Source organism: Nothoprocta perdicaria, unplaced genomic scaffold, assembly GCF_003342845.1.
Source record: "Nothoprocta perdicaria isolate Ctin4 unplaced genomic scaffold, notPer1 scaffold_227, whole genome shotgun sequence".
Lineage (NCBI taxonomy): Eukaryota > Metazoa > Chordata > Aves > Tinamiformes > Tinamidae > Nothoprocta > Nothoprocta perdicaria.
This window is the reverse complement of record NW_020455449.1, coordinates 322897-346997: the sequence shown is the minus strand read 5'-3', so window position 1 is coordinate 346997 and position 24101 is coordinate 322897. Positions and strand designations below refer to the sequence as shown.

The 24101-nt window shown below is 41.4% G+C and overlaps 1 protein-coding gene across 1 annotated transcript in view; it reads left to right on the top strand.

Moving 5' to 3' along the window:
* The window catches only part of ZNF277 (zinc finger protein 277), a 69662-nt gene extending 55422 nt beyond the window's left edge, over positions 1 to 14240 (top strand). The window contains exons 7-13 of the mRNA XM_026039278.1: positions 712 to 822; positions 2656 to 2788; positions 10392 to 10459; positions 11599 to 11695; positions 12125 to 12167; positions 12722 to 12896; positions 13903 to 14240. Coding sequence (XP_025895063.1) covers positions 712 to 822; positions 2656 to 2788; positions 10392 to 10459; positions 11599 to 11695; positions 12125 to 12167; positions 12722 to 12896; positions 13903 to 14095 — 820 coding nt within the window. The 3' untranslated portion in view covers positions 14096 to 14240. The remainder of the gene's footprint in view (positions 1 to 711; positions 823 to 2655; positions 2789 to 10391; positions 10460 to 11598; positions 11696 to 12124; positions 12168 to 12721; positions 12897 to 13902) is intronic.
* The last annotated feature ends 9861 nt before the right edge of the window (positions 14241 to 24101 follow it).

Below are 24101 nucleotides of genomic sequence, written 5' to 3'. Positions count from 1 at the left end.
TTGGCACCCAGGGAGCTCAGAGTGATGACAGCAGAGACTTCAGAATCTTAGTGCTGGTTGTGAGCTTGATTTACTTGCAGGATTTGCTCCACAACGTATACAAAATTGGCTAAGGAGCACTTTAAATCTTCTCTGCTGTGGGGGAAACTGAATATAAGAAAATTAAGCACTTCGTCCTCTATTATTAAGGTAACTTGTTTGAACATCTGTTATTTTTGTTCCTGAGTACTCTGAGTCCTCTTTGTGTTGCTAGTGCGGTGAGAAACAAAATTGAGTAAAAACATATGAAGCCCAAGGATTTGTTTTGTTAACCAACATAGAGAAAACTGAAAAACGGCTTTTTAGAAGATTCTCCAGACAAATATTTGAAATCTGTGGCTTGCTTATTCGAGTTAATAAATGAGCTTTGCTAACAATGGCACTCGAAATAAAATTACATTGTTGTTTTCCACGAGGGGCCTATATCTCATGCGTGCTGATTAGGCAGTTGAAGTGGGATTGAATGTGCAGTAGGGCTCAGATGGAAAGCTTCCTATTTCAGTACACTTGTATTCTTTTTCTAGCAGGGACTACAACACTATAATTGTTTACTTAATGTTGATGACCTGTGTACATTTTTAAAGCAATTAGTGTAGTTTGAGCCCCTAATTGAATAATTCTTGTATGTATTATAAAATACCTAATGTTCTGTTTCATTTTTTTTTGCTGTAGATCTGTCCTTCTCAATCACATGGCAAGAGAGCATGCTTTTAACATTGGGCTGCCAGATAACATCGTGAATTGTTACGAATTTTTGGCTGTATTGCAGAATAAGCTTGACAAGTAAGTTAAGGACATGTCTCCTTTAATCTTAGAAGTAAGCTAGTTAAAATTGATTCAGCATTTATGAGCGACTAGGAACAAACTGTAAGTTAATGTGTCTGTTGTGTGTTACCCTTAGAGGCTTTTCCAGGCTTTCTTGCAAGCTGATCCCTAACTCTTTGTAGTTACGGTCTCTGCAATAGTGGGTCCAGTGCTTCACTTATGAGTCCCATTGCACAGCTCCACTGACATGAGCAACGTCCCATCAGTGCTCGAGTCTTGTTCTTTCTCACCCTAACCATCTTTTTGCTAAATGTCTTTTATCAGTTAAAGTTCTTACACCAGTCACCTTTTGTCTCTCTGTATGTATCAATAGCCTGTGTCGCAGCTCTCTGCTGGCCCCCGGACGCGTTCCTCATCTCTCCCAACTCCTTCTCAAAGCAGGCTATGTTAATACCACGTTTTATGTTATGGGTGGTGTTGTCTAATGCATTACCTTGCATACTGGTAAAGTGCAGCTTCATCATTTACCAGGAGGCCCTGAGGATTTCATATAGGTGGAGTCTTTCATAGTGAATCCTGCAATCAAACACTTACTGAAATTGCTTCCAGTGTAATGAAAGGCTGCCATAATTCTTTAATATCTGTACTTTTTAATACATACCTTAAAGTGCTTTTGTTTTCCCTTCCCATCATTTTTCTCTTTGCTGCTAACCAGCATCTCCTATAAGAAGATGTAATCCCACAGTTACAAAGTTTGTTTTTCATTGGAACTGGTTTTCTGGGAGGCCTATCCCCCCTGCAAAGATAATTTTTCCTAAGGTCCCCTAAGAGTGTCCATCCTGGCGGAGTATGTTGGCCATTCCTCACAAGAAGAAATATGTGAGCACATCAGCTAGCTGGCTGTTGGAGATGAACATCCCTTAAACAAGGGCCTTCCCATAAGCTCAGCACACTGCTCTATCTCTGTATTTACTGTTTCAGGGATACCCATCTAGGGTAAAATGCAAACTGCTTCTTGATACTGTCATCATAGTCCAATGATGTAGTAAGTTCAGCTTTAAGAGAACAACTCTTTTATCAATCTGTCCACCTCTAATAGAGAATTTAAGATAGTGCATATAATTGTGTTTTGTTTCAATTGTTCTGGAAAATACACCATGATAAAATAACAATTATTAATTAATGTATTCGCCGTCCTGAGTTTTATATATAGGTACATACACGCGCACACACACACACACACACTCATATAATGTGTGTACATATATACATGTTATGATTTGATTTAGTAAATTTGACTTCTTAGGATTGCAAAGCCCACAGATGACCTTGTCCAACCTTTTTTAGACTCATTTTTGAATCAGAAGTGCATGTTGAGTCAGGAAAAAAAATCATCTTATAAATAAACATAAATGCATATTTATATATAAATATAAAATGTAATTTTTTAAGTGTACATTAAGAAATCAGCTTTATTTTTTTTTATCCTATGTTACAGAGAAACAGTTACTGATAGGTTGGTGTCCAAAATAAGTACATGTGAGTTAAGAGTTCAGTTTTTTAACCAGGCTGTGACCCTCACATATATTGAAACAATTAGTAAATAAGATGTTTCTCCTATTTTGCATGTGAGGCAAACAGTGAAGTTATTTGTATTATTTATGTCTCCATTTTAAATGTTTTTTGTGATGTGTCATCATCTCCAGGTTTGATTGACTTCACTAGTACTTTTTTGTTTCCAAACAAACTGTTTTTCACTTGGTTACTCTCACATGCTCTAGGATTAAATAAGTATGTTATTTTGTACTACTTTTGCTTCCACATGTTAATTTGTTTACCTTTTTATTCTAGTTTGCAGTGTTTATACTGTGAAAAAGTCTTCAGAGACAAAAACACACTTAAAGATCACATGAGAAAGAAGCAGCATCGCAGAATCAATGCCAAAAACAAAGAATACGACAGATTTTATATCATTAATTACTTGGTAAGAAGCTCTGTGAATAATCAGTAAATTGATTGGAGAGATAAAACCAGTATCTTGTTAAAAATGAGTAATTCCAAGCCTGGGAATAGTACAGAGGTCAAAACTCTGAGGAACAACTCCTTAAGAAATATGCTTTGCTATGGCATGATAGTCCAGATAATTGCTAAACTAAGGATAAGTAAATGTTTGTTTTTGAGAATTGGTTTTGAGAAATGCAGGGAGAGCACTGCTTGAAGAGACTCTCATCTCAGTGTTATTAGTGCACTGTCTCTCCTTTAATCACCAGAATTTCCCTTCTGTGAAGGGAAAATGAGATACAGTAATGAAATGAATGGAGAACTAACTTGAATATTTTTGACTTTTAGCTTGTTTTATACAAGCCTCAAGCTAGAAATGCTCCTCAAAATGTAAAGTCAGTGTAAAGAGGAGGAAAATGAAAGAAATAAAGGTCAGACAAATACTTTGAATGCTTTGCTCTTAGCCCCCAGGTAAGTACATGTTGCTGGTACTCATATTTTTTATCCCAGGTCTTGCAGAGTGTGTGTACGTGTGTGAGTAGCAAATACTCATTTACTGTCTTCAGCTGTTGAATACAAGAACTGCTTCAAAACTGCTACATTCTGTCCCAAAGATGTTTCAGTTAAATTAGTTTCTAAGCTTTTTATATGCACTGATATCTACCTTACAAATTGATTTTTCAGTCTTTTTTTACAGTGTTTTTCCTACTCTTTCTTTTTAATCTCTGTCCCTGTGCTTTACTCCAATACTAAGAACAAAAAGTTAGACATTTGATGCTCTGCCCAGTCCCTCTGACCCAAGATGAAATTAATTTCCTCAGTCTCTGTATATCTTCGTTTCAAAAATCAATGATCTTAGGTATATGGCTCTTTTTTTAAAACAGATTTCGCTGCTTTAAAAACTGATAGGGAAAAAACTCTGAAGTTCTGCCAAGTGGTTGTTCTCAGCTTCTCAACCAAACTGTATTTAATTCTCCTGTACAAGTTAATATTTTTGTTCTTCCCTGCTAGTCCTGTGGGCAATATACAGTGTTCAGAACCTAGCAGCCTCTTTAACCTCCCTTCTGTCATGTAATTTGTATTTGATGTTCAGCTTTGGCTCTTACTTTGAATTTCTCCCAGCTTTGAGAAGGAAATTGAGGCAAATGACCTCCAGAGATCCCTTCCGGCCGAAATTATTCCATGGTTCTCTTAAGCCCATCAGACTAAGTGTGTAGGATTATCGTTCTCTTCTCATTATGGCTGATTGCCAACTTGGTTTAGCCAAAAACTGTTATTCTTCCATTAGTCTTCCAAGGTTTTTTTCATAGTTGAAGATGAGAAAGAGTCTACACAATGACTGGGAGCATCTCAGAACTGCTTTAGTGAAGCACTGAAAACTAGAGGACTGTGCAGAGAAGTCCCAGAAATTTTAAGGAGATACAAGAAGGTCTCAACATCAGTGAAGAAACTGGCTGTGTCGCAGTAGTTGTGTTAGTGAGCAGAATAGCCTGGGGCCGGGTTAATATCCACAGGGGTAACATGGGATCGATATAGCTTATGGATCATGCCCAAGTGCTGTGTGGTCAGGGCAGGACTTCGCCGAGTGACTTCTGATGCCAGCCCACACAATGGTATTCCAGAGCCAGCAGCATCACTTGGAGATGCATTTTTCAGGTCCTCGGCATTATAAACAGAAGATGCTAAATGTAATTTGGATAAAAAATGGCAAACCACTAAAATGTTTAAATTTTGGGGGGAGGCAGTACAGTCACATGCAGGGTTTGTGGCAGTGCATTGCCAGTGCTGCTTCTGAGGCATACTTGGAATGAGCAACAGTTCCTGTTTTGGTTTTCTTTTTCTTTTTGCTTTGTTACTCTTTTTCTTTGTGCTTTGCTATATCCATGTTTTCACACATTCTCATTTGTCTTCATTGCACTTTACCTGTGAACTATTTCTACTGGCTGCTTCTAATCTTCAAACTGTAGCCATATCCAAACCTGTAATATTTCTTCCTTTAAAAACAGGATGTATTTAGAAAAAATAGAAGGGAGAGGGGAGGGAGAAAAACAGACACACACCTCCTTTTTGCTCCAAAATTTCCCACTACAAATGCAAACAGGCAAAACTGTATGCATTGTGTGATTAAAGATTTTTTAATTGTCCCTCCCCTTTATGTCTTCCACATTTGAACTTCCTCTTTTTTAGAAGTGGAAAAACTGTAGTGATAGCTTCCTTTCAAAACCTGTCTGAAAAGCTTGTAAAATAGTTCCTTGTTAAATGTGGAATTGCACACTAATATTTTGTGGAGTTTTGTGGAACACGCATATTTTAAGATGGTGCTTCCTACATAGCAGAAAGTGCTTGCTCTCAAAATAGCATTTATTTTTGCACAAAGAGGGAAATGAGGTTAAAAGGAGGAACTTTAGCTTGGCCTGTATGTATAAGGAAAAATAACTCTTGTTTCCCACTGTACATACATATATGTTCGGTGAATGCTGAAAGCTAGGCTTGCTGCAAAAGGTCTGCTTTCTGTATCATAGAATCATAGAATCATAGAATCATAGAATGCCGAAGGTTGGAAGGGACCTCAGAGGTCATCGAGTCCAACTCCCCTGCACACACAGGGTCACCTAGAGCACGTGGCACAGGGCTGCATCCAAGTGGGTTTTAAAGATCTCCAAAGAAGGAGACTCCACAACCTCTCTGGGCAGCCTGTTCCAGTGCTTTGTCACCCTCACAGTGAAGAAATGCTTCCTTAAGTTCCTGTGGAACTTCCGATGCTTCAGTTTGAAGCCATTTCCTCTAGTCCTATCCCTGCCCACCACTGAAAAGAGGCCGCCCCCCTCCTCCTCACTGCCTCCCTTGAGGTATTTATACACGCTGATCAGGTCCCCCCTCAGCCTCCTCTTCTCCAGGCTGAACAGACCCAGCTCTCTCAGCCTTTCCTCATAGGGCAGATGTTCGAGGCCCCTGATCATCCTGGTAGCCCTGCGCTGGACTCTCTCCAGCAGCTCCACATCACTCTTGTACTGGGGAGCCCAGAACTGGACACAGTACTCCAGATGTGGCCTCACCAGGGCTGAGTAGAGGGGGATGATCACTTCCCTCGACCTGCTGGAGACGCTTTTCTTAATGCACCCCAGGATCCCGTTGGCCTTCTTGGCCACCAGGGCACACTGCTGCCTCATGGTCAACTTGTCGTCCACCATGACACCCAGGTCCCTCTCTGCGGGACTGCTCTCCAGCAGGTCCACCCCTAATCTGTACTGGTGTCCAGGGTTATTCCTCCCCAAGTGCAGGACCTTGCACTTGCCCTTGTTGAACCTCATGAGGTTTCTCGCCGCCCAGTCCTCCAGTCTGTCCAGGTCCCTCTGGATGGCAGCACAGCCCTCAGGGCTATCAGCTACTCCACCCAGTTTGGTATCGTCGGCAAACTTGCTGAGGGCGCGCTGCAGGCCTTCATCCAGGTCGTTAATGAATAAGTTGAACAGGACCGGACCGAGAACTGACCCCTGGGGGACACCAGGTATCATGAAATCTAAATCAGGGGACACCAGGTATCATGAAATCTAAATTCAAAATTACTCCATGTCGTGGCATTTCTTCCTTTCCCTCAGCTCCTCATATTTTGCTAGAACATGTTTGTTTGTTTGTTTGTTTGTTTGTTTGTTTGTTTTTAAGGAGCTCTATCAAGCTTTACTAACTTCTCACTGAGTATTAAAGTTCTCTCCTTCCTTTTGCTCTAAATGTCACAGGGAGTTCACAGGCACAGTCGTGGATTGGATGTCGTATTTGGAATGGCAGGAGTATTGTTGCAATATATATTACTGAGTATATCTTGATCTAAAGATGGAGACTTTTAATTTATCCATTTTTTCTATCCTTTCACAGAAAATGTAGGTTCTTGTATTTTAGGCTGCAGTTGTTTCAGTGCTGTGGGTCGGGCGCAGTCCTGGGCGGCCGGCTGCAGGTGACCCCGCTGGAGCAGGGCGGCCCCATCCCATCCGTTCTGCAGTTGTGAGAAGAGTTTGAGGTTTCAGAATGTAACAAAGATTTCTCCAGACGTCTGTCCTGTCAAGTTTGTTGGCATAGTAAAGAGATTAAAAAAACTAAGTAGGTCTCTAATGATAAGCATGAATGTCATCACAGTCTAATTTTGCTCTCGGAATGAGTACCATAGAGCTTTTCTATCAGCAACTGGACCCTAAGCTATTTAGATGGATAGTTCTTTTGTACAGCCTTCTTAGAGATATCTTCTTTGCAGCAGAAGTCTTTGTTACTGTCCTTTTTTATATAAATTTCCATTATATATTATACTCATCGAACACTATGTAAAATAGTCTTATTAATAGTCTTAACTGGCAGTTTCCTTTATTTTGTGGCTTTTGTACTGAGAGGGTTTTTTTGTTCACATGTCCTGAGAACAGTAATTGAACTGCCTCATGATCTTCTGGCCAGTTCTTGCTCCAGTTTTTAAGTCAGTGGCAAAGCTCCCATTGACTTCATTTGGAGCCGTAGGCTTGCCTTTCTTCCTGCCTTCCCTGCTTGGTGCTTTTGGCTTCGCTTGTGTGTTTTTAGTGCAATTCTGAGGATGTGTTTTCTTAACAAAAGTTATACATTATGTCCATGGATCATTTCCTTCCCTAAATTCTTATTTTGGCATAGAAAGGAATAATAAAGGGGCCAGTCTTGTGCAGATCTTTGGTATTCTGAGACTTCCCATAACTTCTGTCATGGCCTGCAAGCAGCTTTCATTACCCTCATGTTATTCACATGTTCTTAGCTGAAAATAGTACTAGTATTTATTAGAAAACTTATTTCTTACAGCCTTTATTTTTCCTCAAAGATGAAAAGATGTTTTTCCTTTTGCCAAAACCTAAATTGTCCTTATTGTATCTAGCTGGAGATGGAGAGGATTTTTTCAGAGGAGTGGGGGGAGACACGACATATACTTTACCTGTTTTATTTAAGGAGTGTATGTTTTGTAAAATTTTAAAGGAAAACACTTTATCCATTGCTGATAGTTACACTTTATTTCATTGGTGTATTCATTTCTCTTCAAGGGAAGGTACAGGCACCATGTGGATGAACACTTCCAAATTAATCCAATTTGAATCAAGTAATATTAGGAGTGAGGCCGTCTCTTCGGCATGGTAAAGCCACAGTAAGATCTGCAGCCATATAAAACAAAGCAGGTGACCATAGTGGGGCAGGTGAGAAGAAGAACAAGAGGGAGTTTGCAGGGAAAGCAGCAGCTGTTTGGAGCTGCCATGCTCTGCAGGCATTCCAGAACAGGAATTCTGTCTGCTGCAGTTTGGGAACTGCAAAATGTTGGATACCAGCTGCCCGCTTCTCCTTGCTCCCATCTCAGCACCTACTCCCATGCTGAGGTGTGGCACCTCCATGAAGCACAAAGGCCTCTTAAAAGCCCTCTAGTCCTCTTAAAACTGCACCTGACAGGAGAAGATACAATGGGGGGGGGGGGAAAAAAAACAAAAAAACCCACAGAATTGCATGATTTCCCCATTCCTCTACAGGAGCCTCTTCTCTATGAGATGCATAGCAAGTATTATTAAAAAAACAGTTGTTTTTCTGTGTTTATATTTTTTAATGATACATTTTCTGTTGTTTGAACTATTAACAATGTCAAGTCTAGTTTTCCTTCTGGCTTTGCTGAGAATTTCTTAGCAGTCTCCAGAGATGATTACTGGGAGCTCGCGCATCTCGGATGAAAGAACAAGGCAAGCTGAATGCTCAACAAAGGCACCTTGGTCCCAGATGCTCATCAGGCTGTAGATTTGAAAGAGTATGAAAAAATGCCAGAGGGTTTTAAAAGTCTTTCTAAGAACCGTTTCCCACCCAATTGCTCAGTTTCAGTCTCTTGACACTATCATTATAACGTCCCCAGTTACCTTCCCACAGTGGAATTTTCCAGTGATAGAAGAGCTGATTAGTTTTTTTCTCTTTTTCTCCCTCCTCTAAATATAAATAGCTGAGGGACACAGAGACCTCTTACAAGATCCTTCTCTGCAGAAATACCGTAGAAAACAGCAACACAGCTCACGTGTGATTGTTTGCTCCCTTCACCTCTAATTAAAAGGTGAAGTTTTGTGTTGGCTGTTGTTTTGAACGCGGGCTTTTGGGCGCATACCCTCCAGGTTGGTAAATGGGTAAATTGTGAGCATTCATCTTCATTTTGACGTTTGATTGCGAGCTTCTATCCTCTCATTAAGATCATACCATTTGCAGCCRCAAAAAGCCACTGTGCGGCTGTGAGAACATGTGGCGAGAGGTGTTAATGGCCTCACGTTGTCTCACAGCAGTGGTGACATTGATGAGTCTCCCCGGTAGCCAGAGAGCTTTCACGCTACCACGTCGCATGCAGAATTAATCACTCCGTTTTCATTCTGTGATTAGCAATGGTGTTATGTTTAGAACTGTCTAGAGACATTTGTGCATCATTTACCTGATGGTAACAGCTTTAAAAAATTCCCATTAAGTTGTTAAGTGAGGGATTTTTTTTTCTTTCTTTTTCCAAGCAACCATAAAGGCAATAATAATACTTGTTAAGTATGTTAATAAATATATTATAAGAGGGAATCTTTCAAGTGAAATTACTGTGAATGGATGGATGGCCTTTCCTTGAGCCTTCAGTTTCTCTTCTAATGGGGCCATGATGATGAGCTGTGACCTACCTGAATGCGTCAGAACTGCTAAAAGTCCAGGTTCAAAAGTACTGCTTGGATTGCTGGATAGTGTGTTCTGGTTTATTTTAAAAGGCAGAAAGAGTCTTTCAGGGGAAAGAAAAATACAAACTAAAGACCTGGTGGTGTCTCAGGCAAGAGCTTGAGTTTTTATTGCCTGTTATTTATATCACAGCCGTGCTGAGAGGCCTCGCCATGGTGCTGAACGCTGCACAAATGCGAGGCGCTCCGTGCCCAAGGTCTTCAGGGGATAAATAAACAGTGCACGGGGTGAAAGGGAGAAGAGAACTGCAGGAATAGATAGCCTCACATCCACATCTCAGCAGAGGATGGGGGAGAAATTGGACTGTAGTTCAGAGGTCTTTGCCTTGGCTTAGGGAGCCTTTCTGATACTCTAGAGCTGGTTGTGCCGCGTGCTGCTGCCAGCCCAGGCTCGTACGAGGTGCCCAGTGTGAGTGCTGCAGCCAGGCCAGCTGCTCTCAGGTGTGACAGCCACGTTGATTAAGCAGCTCCATGAGGAGCGAGGTGGGCACGGTGGATTGAGCGAGTGCGGTAGCAAAGGCAAGCTGCAATAAACACCCACCTCGGGGCCCTTCGGGCAGTGCTGCAACGCTCGAGTCTTGCACAAAGCCTGAGCGAGGCTCGCCAGAGCTCTGTGTCAAATCGTCATCTTCCCAGCTCTGCTATAGTTAATGCTCCCATTGGAAGGTAAAATGAATTATTGTTTAAAAAAATAACTAAAGCACACAGAAGAAAGAAAATGTGATGATCTGACTTCTCAACTGTTTCTTTTTTTGTGATGATTTGATGAGTTGATGATTTGACTTCTCAAATGCTTATTGATTCCATGTGTAAAATGTGATGTGAACTAGGAAATGTCTTTTTTCTTTCTTTGTCCAGGAATTTGGAAAGTCCTGGGAGGAAGTACAATCAGAAGATGACCGGGAATTGCTAGACAACCTGGAAGAGTAAGAGTTACTTACGTGACCATTTTAAAAACTTGCAAGAATGTTACTGTTGAAAGTAGCTACAGGGAAAATATTCTACATAGTTAGTACAGCATCACAATTTATTTAAGACATTCAAATCAACTCCCAGATAACTCTTATAAAAGATACTTCACAGCGAGGGCTGCAAATTTCATATTACAACCCACACCTATTTTCCAGTTGCAAATCACTCAAACAACAGTCCTTAGAGTGTTTAATGATGTGAGCAAAAGATTTTTTTTTTCACTTTTGTATTCAGAAATAATTGAGTTGCTTTTACTCAAATTTAAAATCAAGAGTAAACACCAAAATCTCATCATGAGAAATAAATGGTATAAAAAGAAAATTTGATAAAATGATAACAACTAGAGACTAAATCAGGATTCCAAAGCAAACTTCTGAGCAGTGCTAAGTGAGGGCACCATCTGCCTCTCCTCTGCATTCCTCTCTGCTCCAGGCTCTCAGATCATTACACAAGTATCTGGCTTGACCCAAGAGAACTGAATAAGCAGGAAACTGTTTGAAAGTAGCAATTACTCATTAGTTTGGAGAGCCAAATTGGGCATTGGACCTCTGGCAGGTTATGGTTCTATTTGTCACTTGAGCTTAAATTTACCTGATCATAAAGTGGAAGCGGTAATACCTCAGCAGTATTGTATATCGAAATGGATGGGATTATTCTGTGATCCTGGGAAATGGATGGGATAAATTCTGTGATCCTATGATTGAAAGCTTAGAAAGGTGTAAAAAAGGATGAAACATTGTGTAAAACAAATAATGAAAATGATTTGTTGTGATTTGTCAAACCAGATTGAGATTGAAGTTAAGATCCCACTAATTAGCAGTGTGGGACTTGCTGCCTGTCTGCGTAGGAATGCAGTTCCTACTCAGTTCCTACTAAGTTAATCTTGAATTTATAATTATTTTAGACAATAAAGCTTTTTTTCCCCATCACATCCTTGCCTGTAAATGCACAATGTCTTTTCCATCACTTTATTCTGTTTGTCTGGATTTACTTATGAGATACGAAAGCAGTATCTGAAATGCTCCTTCACAAAATCTCTTCTGTTTTACACAATTAAATTAATCTCTCTTTTTTTCTGCCTTTTAATCATAAGAGACTGGTCTGACTGGGAGGAGCATCCCATGTGTGCAGTTTGCCTGTTCTGTGAACAACAAGCAGACACCACAGAAAAACTTTATTTTCATATGCAGGTAAGACTTGTTTTTAAATACCATTTTTTTCATTAGTTTGGAATAAAAAGTAGCATTGTAGCACCTTTATTGAGGTCAAAATTGCTGCATCAGAATGTTCTCTGTAGTGCACAACTAATGCACTGTGTGGATAGCATCAGGTCTCAAATACTCAGAGGAACCAAGTTTTATAATGAGAACATGAATAACTACTACTGGTGAGTGGACAGACTGACCCGATAAAGAGGTAGCATCAGTTAGAGATTTGGGAGTATTTGTACTTGTATTCATGTGTTTGTACTCATATATTTGTATTTGCATGAGTGTATGCACATGTCTGTGTCAATCTATAAAAATGTAAGCAGTTCTCAACTACTAGGAATACTAGTAGTGACAATGAGAGATGAGATAATGAGATGTTTTTTCTTTGTTTTCTTTGTCTCCCTCCAGAAATCACATGGATTTGACTTTCCTAAAATAAAGTCAGAGCATGGTGAGTAAGATATGCTGTAATGGTCAGCATTTCCCACTAGCGTGAAGAAAACCACATCATAAAACAACTGGGTCAATTGGCTTTTTTGTTCAGACAGTAACTTTTCCATTATGGAAACTGTATCTGCCTGTTGACCAAGGGCAGTCAAGAACACTTTATTTTTATAATTGATGTTTACTCTTTTCCTCTGAACCATTGAATTTTTTCACAGATAACTTTTTGCTCATTCTGTGTGTTCAAACTCCTGCTAGAGCCTGTAATAATAATCATCATAGTAAGTAGTCCTATTACTATTATTATGATGATGTCTGTTAAGACTTTCTTCCAACTTAGAAGATGCTGCTCTGAGTTGTGTTTGGACAGTATTTGTTTTCTGCTGTAGACTGAGAGAAAGAAAAACAATTGTAATTTTTAACTTAAAAGAAGGTCCAGGAAAAAGCCCTGCAGCTGGAAAAAAACATTGTTCAGTTGATTTGTAAAGTTACAAAAATGAACATTTATACCTAATCTAATAAAGCCTTTCTAAAGTGCTTGTTTTCTACCACCTCCCCTAGGATTGAATTTTTATCAGCAAGTAAAACTAGTGAATTTCATCAGAAGAGAAATCCATCATTGTCGTTGTTACATTTGCCAGGAGAAATTTCAATCTAAAACAGAATTGATAAGTCATATGGAAGAGACCAAACACGTTACATTCCTGCCAGCCAGGTCGACGTGGGATCAACCACAGTAAGAGCTAGCATGTTTCTTCCAGTATTTATGCTGTTACTCGATGCCATCTTTGAAGGATTAATCCAAAAGTTCTGGATTGACACTCCTGCAGTCCCCAGAGCTCCTCAGCGATTCTCTTGGCCCATATGAAGTAATAAATGATCTCAGAGCTAATCAGAAATAGAAATCCCTCTACTGTCTGAAGTTGAGGAGCACGGGAACTGTTCTCCTGTATCAACTTGTCTATGTTAGCAAGTTGATATGCTAAAGGAGTTTCTTGTTGCAAACTTGTCTGGATTGCAAAATTGTCTTTATTAACAGTCATGTAGTTCAGGGAAGGGCGTAACTGATGTGCTGTGGACAGGTTCCCTCCAGGTGGAACCAAGGTTCAAAGTGTCCCCATGCTGCCATCTCAAGTGTCCCATATACAAGGGCAGTTCATGCCTGGAAAGGCACTTGGCACAGCAGTTCATGCCTGGAAAGGCACTTGGCACATATTTAATTGATTGTAAAGATACAGGGTGGGCAAATAGTCAGAAAATCAAATTGAACCCATCTGCACCACATATAGTGTGGATATATCCATAACGTCTGCCTAGCTTTAGGTATGGAGATGTTGTTCGCTCTTGGTTTTCTTTATAGGAAGTGGAGAGTGTGGCATGACACTGATTCAGCATGTAAGAAGGCAGAACAGTTCTAGGAGATGTCTTCATAGGCAGTAGAGTACAAGGCAACCAGTGTCCTAACTTCAGCAGTTCAGTTCAGCATTTCATGTTGGATGAATCTGGTTGTGACAATATGTAGATAAATAAATGGGGGGAAGGACCAGTCTGTTTCCATCCCGTCTGTTCTCTGTAAGACTGTTCCAAGATGTGTGGCATACAGATTACTCACAGTCCAGACAATCAGACTTGCTTTATTTTTCCTTTTTCAAATCTAATCTCATAAAATGTGCTCAGACTGTTTGAAACAAAACATGTGGCGTAGAGAAATATTCTAATTCATTGACTCCTGTTGTTTTCAGGTATTATTTTCCTACCTATGAAAATGACACACTCTTGTGTACACTGTCAGACAGTGAAGATCTGACAGCTGAGGATAGTAGTGAAGATGTCCCTGTTGTAAGTGAAGATACCTGTAATCTAAAAGCTCTGAAACAGAGCAGTGTATTAAATCAGCTCCTGCATGAAGAGAAGAGAAGTCAGGAGAAACTTTGACCTTCAGATACCATCACTGACCTTTGACTGTTTCACCTCCAAGACAAAAAAAAAAAAAAGCCATTATTTTATGAAAGTATGAGTATGGTTTACCCCATAAATGAACTGGGCAAATAGTACATGAATGCTAAATAAAAAATCATGTGTAAACATTTTTGGTTTATTTTCAACAAAGTTCTTGGTTTACTTTATAATTCAGGGCCGGATTTTCTGCTTAGTTCTCAGAATAATTTAGATATTACTTACAAATAGGTTTTTGTTCTTTTCCTTAATATTTCAGATATTTACGGACATCTTGTGCAAAGCATGAAAAATTGAGACAATATGTTTTGATATAAGAGCATCTGTGTGAGGCTGCCATGTGTTATTATTGCTGTTAAAGAGCGTATGGAGGAGAACCTGAATTCAGTTCCTGGTCTGCTACATTTAACTATAGACCTTCTTCAAAGGGAAAATGGATTAGGATATGTTTGATATTCATCGAGGTACTCATAAGATGTGAGGTGCCTGTGCTGAAGACTGGCTGAGAAACCTCAGTCAAGCTTTACTTGGCCTCTATCTGAGCACATGGTGTGCTCCAGATTAGGAACATCAGAAAGGATAGGAGCAGTTGCAGTTGTGGTTGCACCAAAGATCCAAAGGCTTTATACCAGGCTTCTTGAATGATCATAGGTATAATTAAGATCATAGGCGTTTTTTGGACTGAGATCCAAAATAGAGGAATTCAAACATTTAAGTCCACGTTAATATGTTTAAAGTCTCAATTCAAATGTCTGTCTAAATTGCCGTAATGCTGTAGTATTGAAAGTTCTTCCAGTTCAGAAGGTCTTCAGTGTGTCCAGAAACACTTCAGTCTTGAAGCAGCTCAGAGCACAGCTCCCTGTAGAATGATGCAAACTAGATTTTTCCTGCCTCTTTTTCTCCTCTGAGATTTTATTGAAGAAGTGGCCCCAGAGTTCATACTTGGCTTTTCGTAATGTCAGTAACTGTTTTCAAATTCCGTAACACTTTCCTTTTTCTCCTTCAGCTCAGTGGTAGAGCACGTGCCCCGAATGTGGGAGCCCGGGTTCGAGGTTCGGTGCCCTGCCCGAGAACATTCAAGGCCAGGGGTGTGTTTTCACCGCTCGCTCTGTCTGGAAGAGGTTGCTGTCAGGAAGAGCTGTTGTTTTTCATCAACGTTGGTTGAGAAATACGCACAAGTTCCAGGGAGCAGGGCTAAAGCTGAGGCCTTTACCCACATGCTGACAAGCTTCCCTACCTGGCCAAGCTCACCCTGCAGTATATCTGCAGCTCCTTCTTTACGTTTTGATTGAACTTGCTCCCTCRTGGCATGACCCATCACCCACTGGCTCCTCTCTCTTTCCTTCCTTTTTCTTTTTTWAATTTTTTTTCCTTAGACCCAGATGGCCTAAAGCTAACAACAGGGTGCCAAAAATGKACTGAGAAAGATAGACTGGCCCCCTAAGTTCGTAGTGCAGCAAGCACAGAAGCAGATAGGAAATGGGATAGGAGTGATGCAGGAGGTGCTGAGAATACAGCCGAAAGAAGGTTGTACTACAAATTTAGTCCTGTGTTCTGCATTGGCTTGGATTGAACTGTTAGAAAAATTCAGGAGGAATGGCATTTTTTGATTTTTAACAGTCRACCATCTTCAATGAGCTATAGTTTGTATTTTTTGCATTTGCCASTTGTTTATTTTCATGCAGTAGCAGGCTGTTGGTGTGGCATTTCCTAATAGTTTTCTTCCCAAGCAGAAAAGTTTTTTTCCTTAGTAAGAAATTGATTCAACTCCTTGCTTTTTCAGACAGACTCTCAGCTGAGGTGGGAGTAAGAGTTGGTTGGGTTTACATGGCAAGGGTGCGTTGAGCAATAGGAGAAAGCAGCAGGGGAGCTGTGGCTAAGTCAGCAGCACGTGGACATGTTTTATAGCAAGGCCATCTCAGAAGGGCACATGAAAGGGCAGATGAGAATTTTATTGAAATATCATAAAGTGAAATTGCAAAATGTTTCCTACTCACAAGGAACGTGATGCTGAGTCATTCAAATCTCTGCAAAATGAAGACAAGAATGTTACTATCAACAGTATGAAATAGCTGACATTCCTAATTGGAATTTGAAATAATTTATCAGCATAGAATATAGAGAATTTCTTGAGAAGACTTTTTATAAATAATATCAGTGGCTTGTCTTTTTTGGGGTAAAGAGGAAAAGGTAACTAGAAAAAACACATAGCAGTGTAACTGTTTACTGAAGATACATGGAACATGAGGAATAAGATTAGAGGTGATCTTGTTATTTTGAAAATTCACAGCAGGTAGAAAAGTAGGTTTCAAGTCCCGTTAGGTTCACGAAGCTGGGGTACATTTTGGGGTAGAAGTTGAGAATCTTAGTCTAGCACAATGCTGCTTCTCCTTAAACGGTTTTTGAGAACATACTTTGTTTGTCTCTAGAATGGCCACGTTTTTCCCCAGATATKTGTGTCCTCAAACAAATATACAGAATCAGTGTCTCTTAAAGACAAGGTGTAATCTCTGTGCTACAAGCTAGGGGATGCAGTTGGGACTGCAGGCATGTAGGTTCAGCTATAATATGAGCAAAAACTCTACTTTTAACAAAAGATTTTTTAAAAATAGTAAATAAATAGTTTTGCATTAAGTTGCAGAACATGTTAATTGGTATAAACCAAGCTATGTTATTTTAAATTCAACCCACATTTGTTATCCTCTTAYTCGGCGCCTGGTTCATACACCTGAGTAACGTTTGCACATGGCCAAGAGCTATCGCTCTAGTTTCAGATATTTCCGAGTCAGAAGGGGAAACGGGCTCGTGTCCCAGTGACCAGGGACAAACAAGAACCTACCTTCGTGCGCACTTGCTGGTTTTGGTTTCTGCACCACACTTGTCTGGCCTGCTGTGAAAGAGGCAACAGTGGCTGCTGCCGGGCGGCTAAACGGGAACTCAAGTCCGAGTGCTGAAGCTGGGGCTCCGCGGTGTCTCTCTGCTGCTGCCACCCGTCACTTCCATCGCTGCTTCAGAACTGTGCCTAGATCTGTACCAGGGCATTGGGAGTGTCTCTCTCCCAATTTACAGAGTAATTCAGACCTAAATCTGAAGCAAAAGAAACTGAATTGTGAACATCAGTGCAGTTATTTTCTTCCAGGGCTGTTGGTCTGCACACTTCAGTGCAAGTCCAGGGTGGAAGTGGGCTATTTTGCAGTCCTCAGGAACAGCCACCATCTACTGCCACTGAGCAGCAAGTTTCACAGCTCCCTTGATGACTTGTTGCACTGTTAGATGATTTTGCATTATTTNAGAATCTTAGTCTAGCACAATGCTGCTTCTCCTTAAACGGTTTTTGAGAACATACTTTGTTTGTCTCTAGAATGGCCACGTTTTTCCCCAGATATGTGTGTCCTCAAACAAATATACAGAATCAGTGTCTCTTAAAGACAAGGTGTAATCTCTGTGCTACAAGCTAGGGGATGCAGTTRGGACTGCAGGCATGTAGGTTCAGCTATAATATGAGCAAAAACTCTACTTTTAACAAMAGATTTTTTAAAAATAGTAAATAAATAGTTTTGCATTAAGTTGCAGAACATGTTAATTGGTATAAACCAAGCTATGTTATTTTAAATTCAACCCACATTTGTTATCCTCTTATTCGGCGCCTGGTTCATACACCTGAGTAACGTTTGCACATGGCCAAGAGCTATCGCTCTAGTTTCAGATATTTCCGAGTCAGAAGGGGAAACGGGCTCGTGTCCCAGTGACCAGGGACAAACAAGAACCTACCTTCGTGCGCACTTGCTGGTTTTGGTTTCTGCACCACACTTGTCTGGCCTGCTGTGAAAGAGGCGACAGTGGCTGCTGCCGGGCGGCCAAACGGGAACTCAAGTCCGAGTGCTGAAGCTGGGGCTCCGCGGTGTCTCTCTGCTGCTGCCACCCGTCACTTCCATCGCTGCTTCAGAACTGTGCCTAGATCTGTACCAGGGCATTGGGAGTGTCTCTCTCCCAATTTACAGAGTAATTCAGACCTAAATCTGAAGCAAAAGAAACTGAATTGTGAACATCAGTGCAGTTATTTTCTTCCAGGGCTGTTGGTCTGCACACTTCAGTGCAAGTCCAGGGTGGACGTGGGGTATTTTGCAGTCCTCAGGAACAGCCACCATCTACTGCCACTGAGCAGCAAGTTTCACAGCTCCCTTGATGACTTGTTGCACTGTTAGATGATTTTGCATTATTTGCATTATAGTTCTCTATCTACAGAGAAGGAGAAGGAGAAGGAGAAGGAGAAGGAGAAGGAGAAGGAGAAGGAGAAGGAGAAGGAGAAGGAGAAGTCCTTAGAGAAAAACGTTTTTTCATAGAGGCAGCATAACAACTATTTTGCTTTTCCCAGGAGTTGTGCTGAAGTTGTGTTGCTCTTTTGGCTTTAGTTACAATAGAAAGAGTGTGTATGGTTAAATTATGCCCTCATCTACCCCTGCCAGATACATCAAGCTTCGGTAGCAGCTGTCACATGGAACAAAGATTTGTAACCTTGGAATGAGTTACAGCTTCCTTGTAATGGTCATTAGAATCAGCTGCTGTAGCCCTACTGCACTGGTTGCATGGAGGCCCCGTTCATGCCATATTTGTTCCTTTCCTCCATGGGCACTAAAAATAGCCATTCTTCTCCCAGTTGAAACCCTTTTTTATTAGATGTTTTCTGCTACTAAGCCATACTTAATTGGTCTTCTTCTACCTATGGAAGTTTTAGCACCTTTTGAATTTGATTTTTTACATCTCAGCTCTTGCTCATGAAGATGCAGTTTAGGTAACTCTTTCAGAAATGACCGTTCTACCCATATTTGGCACCCATGGTAAATTCAGTCTCTCCATATTATGGATAAGCAGAGAAATTTACCGTATTTATAAGATAAATTTCTACCTAGCATCGATCATCTTTACATAGATAGAAGTGAGAGCATTTTCCTGCCACAAGCGTTATCCCCACCTGGTTTACCATTCAGGGACCAAGAGCTGGTATGTAGATGATTACATATGAGCTTATGATCCATGGCTATCTACTCCACGTGCCCTGTGGGTTCCAGAGACTCCATCTCCCCAAAGTCAACACCAAAGACCCTTTTCAGTTCCTTAACYAGATGTGTGTCATTTGCGATGCCCGCAGATCCCGTGGCCTCCAGCTGCAGGGGGATGCCCGTCTCTTTGAGGTCTTGTAACAGTTCTGTCAGCTGAGCATGAACCCTTCAGATACCTTGGAACTTCTCAGGCAGCACTGGATGATGCTTAATTTGAAGCAGCCAAAGCTGGTGTTGGTGACTAAATCTCTACTTTAAGCTGCATTAACTSGGGCTTGAACTTGGGCACCAATCTYAYATTTGTAATATTGTCACCTACATCTAAGCTCCTAAATTTGGTTTATTACTTCAGAGCTGATTCCCATCCCGATCCCGATGTTACAGAATTCATTTAACCCCAAAGTGGACATCCCCATGGGTCAGATGATTTGCCTTCTGGAAACAGCCCCAAAGGAGAAGGAGCTTGGCTAGCTGCCCTGAGAGAATCTGAAACTGGGCTTCTAGCCTGTGCCCCTCTATTCTCCCCACAGCTGCCAGGACAAGAGGGAGATTTATTTCCTCTATTTCCACATATGGTCGTAGGTTAATTTATTGTTCTGGATCTAACCACTAAAGAGCAGAAGTGCACCGCAGGATACAGAATATATATGTACTTCCCCGATCGAAGGACTCTCCAATACACTCCGCTATTAAGTAGATGTATTTTAAACAGCAGACAAGAAGCTGGTCAAGTATCCACAGAGAGTCCRCAGCATCTTTGATGCCACTGAGCTATTGGGTCTGCATTTTGTATCAGAAGGGCCTCCTGAGACTGAACAAAGCAAAAAAGGCACCACCACCCGTGCAGTGATTTCCCTGGGGAAGATGGCAAAAGCCTGAACACCCCACTCCCCCATCTCCAACCCAGTACTGCTTTGTTTGTCTTTCCCCCACTSATTTCTCAATATATTTTGGCTTATAAGCTTTTTGTGGAAAGAACTGTCTTTTTTATTATTATTATTTCCAACTTTGCACACTGCAGCAAGATTGAGACCAATAGTCACTGTTACAGTGGAATGCCATGACTTTGGAATGACATTCCAAAAAATGAGCTAGAGTTTGTGGTGATTAATTTAACCTGGCTCTTGACATAGATTGTAACGGTCTTGGTACTAACCCATCACAAAGAAAGCATTAAATAACACTAAAAATAGCAGGTATCCCCCTTGGGTTCCTTTACAAAGAGTTTGCATCTGCACAAAACTAGGGCATAAAAGACCCCTGCTGAAGTGTGACCCTGCCTGCCRCAGCGCTCACATAAATAAAGGAAAACAAAACACCACAAGGCCTTAGGTGTGAATTCAGCCTAGGGGTGCTGCTGGGAGGTGTGAAACCTAAACCAGATATCAGGCCTTGCTAATTACGGTTTTAATACTTGCCGGTTGCTGGTTCTTTTCACAAGCCACGCCTGTGGCTCTATTGCCAGAAAGCACAGAAGTACAAGGAGTCTCGTTCCCAGGAGTAAAGACTTGCTGATTTTGTCTGCACKCACCGCTCTAGTGCCCACAAACCGTGGGGCTCTCGCCCTCCTGCAGCATCTCATGTGCAGGCATCCACGCGGGCTGTCCTTAGCCCAGCAGGACACATTCCAGGAACCCCTTTTTTCCCCCTCTCCCATTGAGAGACCGGCAGGGGCTAGTGGCAGCCCCCTGGCACGGCTGCCAGCTGGTCTGGGCATTAACACCAGTAAACTGAAAACCTGCTTCCTTCGAATCAACAAAAGCTTCAAAATTTCGAACATCTGTGCAGTGTGTTGTTGGATCATGGTTTTGTGACTCCGTACGTAGGATGCAGTGAAGTCCATCAGAATAACTACAGGCAAAGCTCCACTGAAGCTTATTTTTTGTTCCTGTGCTTTCTGCCCTTCCCAGAACCCCGGAGCCATAAGAGATTTAGGAAATCCTGGCTAYTCATTGGAGAGGATCACTCCGTGTAAACCGTGGCTTTGCAGATGTGAGCGCTGCTTTAACCCTCGGGTGGTGCAGATTTCCCGTTCTATTTGAGGTCGGTGTGTTCTCCCCTGGTGCATGCCCAGCTTGATACCATTTACAGAAATACTGCTGTGAGTCTGCACAAATATTTGACCCGTTTTAATAAATTCTCTGTGCTGCGTGAGGTTTCAGTTGGAGTGTAGATGCAATAAACAGCAAATGAGCAAAGACAGAGGTTGGCATTTGGGAAGAAGGATGGGGAACACGTGACCTCCATATTTTTATAGGCAGTGCATCCTGCTGTGCATCCTTCAGCAAATGTTACTTCACTGCACCTCGGGGACACGGGGAAACAGCAAGCTGGTGTTTGTGGGATGAGAGCTACCAAATAAAAATGTCACAAATAAGATTCCAACGCAGCTTATGTGTGTTAGTCCAGTTTTCATGTTTCATTTAAAAGGTGCCAAAATCACAGCTGAAATATTTAATCATCCAGGAAGAACAAACTTCATTTTAGGGGAACATCCACCTAAGGAAACAAAATTAGACATTTAAAGAATAGCTTATTTTAAAAAGATCTTCCAAAGTAGGTTTCAGAAAATGTCTTATTGTCATCTTGGAAACTTGAGTTTTCCAAGCACAGAATGGATTTATAGAGAAGTTCAGATTTCAGYCTTCCAAGTACTCCATTGCACACTAAAAAAGAACGATTTTCGGTAAGGTCACTGTATGATGCAGTATGGCCATGTTCTGTAACAGGCAGGAGAAGACCTTTTTAGTGTCTTCTAGCCTTGAAAGCTCATGAGTTTACTGAGATTAAAGGATAAAGGTGTAAAATATTTTGAGTCCTTTAATATTTAATTTAATCATTAATGTGAATTCTAACAGTCACCATTTAAAATTCTATTTCTACAAGAAATTTCCAAGCACTGGTTTAATATTTTCCTCATAAAATATATATAGGGTGTATATATATGGTATATAAGAAAGATTCCTTTAAGCTTATGTTATTGCATATACTCTCCCTTTGCTTCAGGGTAGAAAAGTTTCTAAGATGGGATTTTATTCCCCACTCCAGCTGCTGGTTGGGTGGGATTCTCTGCTTCCATTGAGTGCAATGGCACTTTTGCTTATGGGATTCTCTGCTTCCATTGAATGTGATGGTGCTTTTGTTTATAGTCTTCTCTTAAGCAGAGGCCTGGGCTTTTTTTCACATGTGCGCTGGAGCAGGGAGCTGCAGGACAGGCAGACAGGCAACGTGTCAGGTAAGCAGGCAGTGGACGCACTCATCAGTTAGTAGCCCTGGCTCTGCCTCTGCAGATACAAAGATGAAAAATCTTAACGCCAGCTTCTTAAATTCCTTCTAGTCTCCCCTTATTTTTTTTTTGGGAGATTTTAGCCAAGTGGCTGCTGGAAATGGAAGCAGCCCCAGCTGCTCCCAGCAAGAGGCCGTTTCCCTGACACAGAGGCAGTTTGGGATGCGGGAGCACGGAGCCGGTGGAAGCAGCTCGGGCGGGAGCTGCGGGTCTGGGAGCGGGGCCAGGGACACGCGGCGGCCCCTTCCCTCGCCCCGTGGGTGCTGAGCAATCCCATTCACACCGGGCCACCAGGCACCTCGGGACCCGGCAGCAAACAGGGGCTGCTGTGGGGCGCCCGTGTGCTCTGCTCCCTGGGGAAAAGGCAAGCGCCCGTTTGCCACAGGAATGTGGGATGAGTCCAGCGAAAAGCAGCTGTGGTATCTTGCAAAAGGACTTTAGCAAATCAATAATGATAAATCATCTACTAACCTATTGGGCATAATGATGTCTGACCGCAATGTAAACTGATAAYTGTGGGGTTCATCTGCTGTGCAGGCTGTGAATTAATGCTCTGATGGCTACAAAACACTAGACGAAATCTGGATTTTTTTAATTTCAAAGAACAATTTACACTTTCTGCCTTAAAATTGCAGAGCTTTTACATTTGCCTGTGAGAAATCCGCCTCTCTCCAAAAGATTTGATGTTTCTGTGCAGGTGTTCAGAGTGGTCACTGCTTGCTATTCTGATTTGTAGTGTATTTAACTCCTTGGCCCATTGAATGCAGACAGCAATTGAAACAGGCTTAGCTTAGTCACATGGTGGTAAGGGAGCCATCTGTTTAAAAWGTGGTCCAATAAATCTCATTTTCAGTCATTGACTTAAAATACCCTTTGGCTTTATCTCCTTTTGTTCTATTAACTTGCTTTATTAATGATTTTTGKTTTTTTTTTTTTCTTACATTACGTGGAAAGTAGGAAGCTCAGAGTCTGTAATTAAGTTGAAATTTAAAAAAGCCAGAAGCCTCATTATCATGGTACAGCTTGAGAGGCAGGATCAAAGGCACATGACATGCTAACAAATCCTTTTTTCCCCACAAAATAATCAGAAATTTTGGGAGCAGAGTAATTGAAATAAATGCAGTTTTCAGTTATTTTCCAAAATTAAACTTCATTTTTCTGCATTGGGAATCATTGCTACACAAAAATACTAAATTGCTATTAAACACCTAGCATGTATGAAGCGTTGAAGGGCATATTTATGAAATACATGTAACTTGCTTACATTGCAATACCAGAAAATACACTAAAACACAAACAGAAAACTACATGGCATATTGAATCTTTCCTACAGTTTTTCCCTCCCTTCCTCCCCCGCAAMGAGTCCTGGTGTCCCAGACCTCTATAAGGTGCTCAAGGAGCCCCGGTTGCCTCTGCTTCCAGAGGAGCTGCAGTTACAGCGTCAGTGGCCAGACGTATTCATTCCTGTTCCCGACTGCCGCGACCAGCAGCTCCGATGAGTTAGGGTGTAATACGCACTTGCAGGAAGCAGCTCTGGCTTTTTAATGACAAAGTGCTACGCACCACTGCCATTACTTAAAACACCCATTGTGGGAGGCCAAGGCTCAGCTCTTCTCCCCTCACATCTTCACAGCGGGGT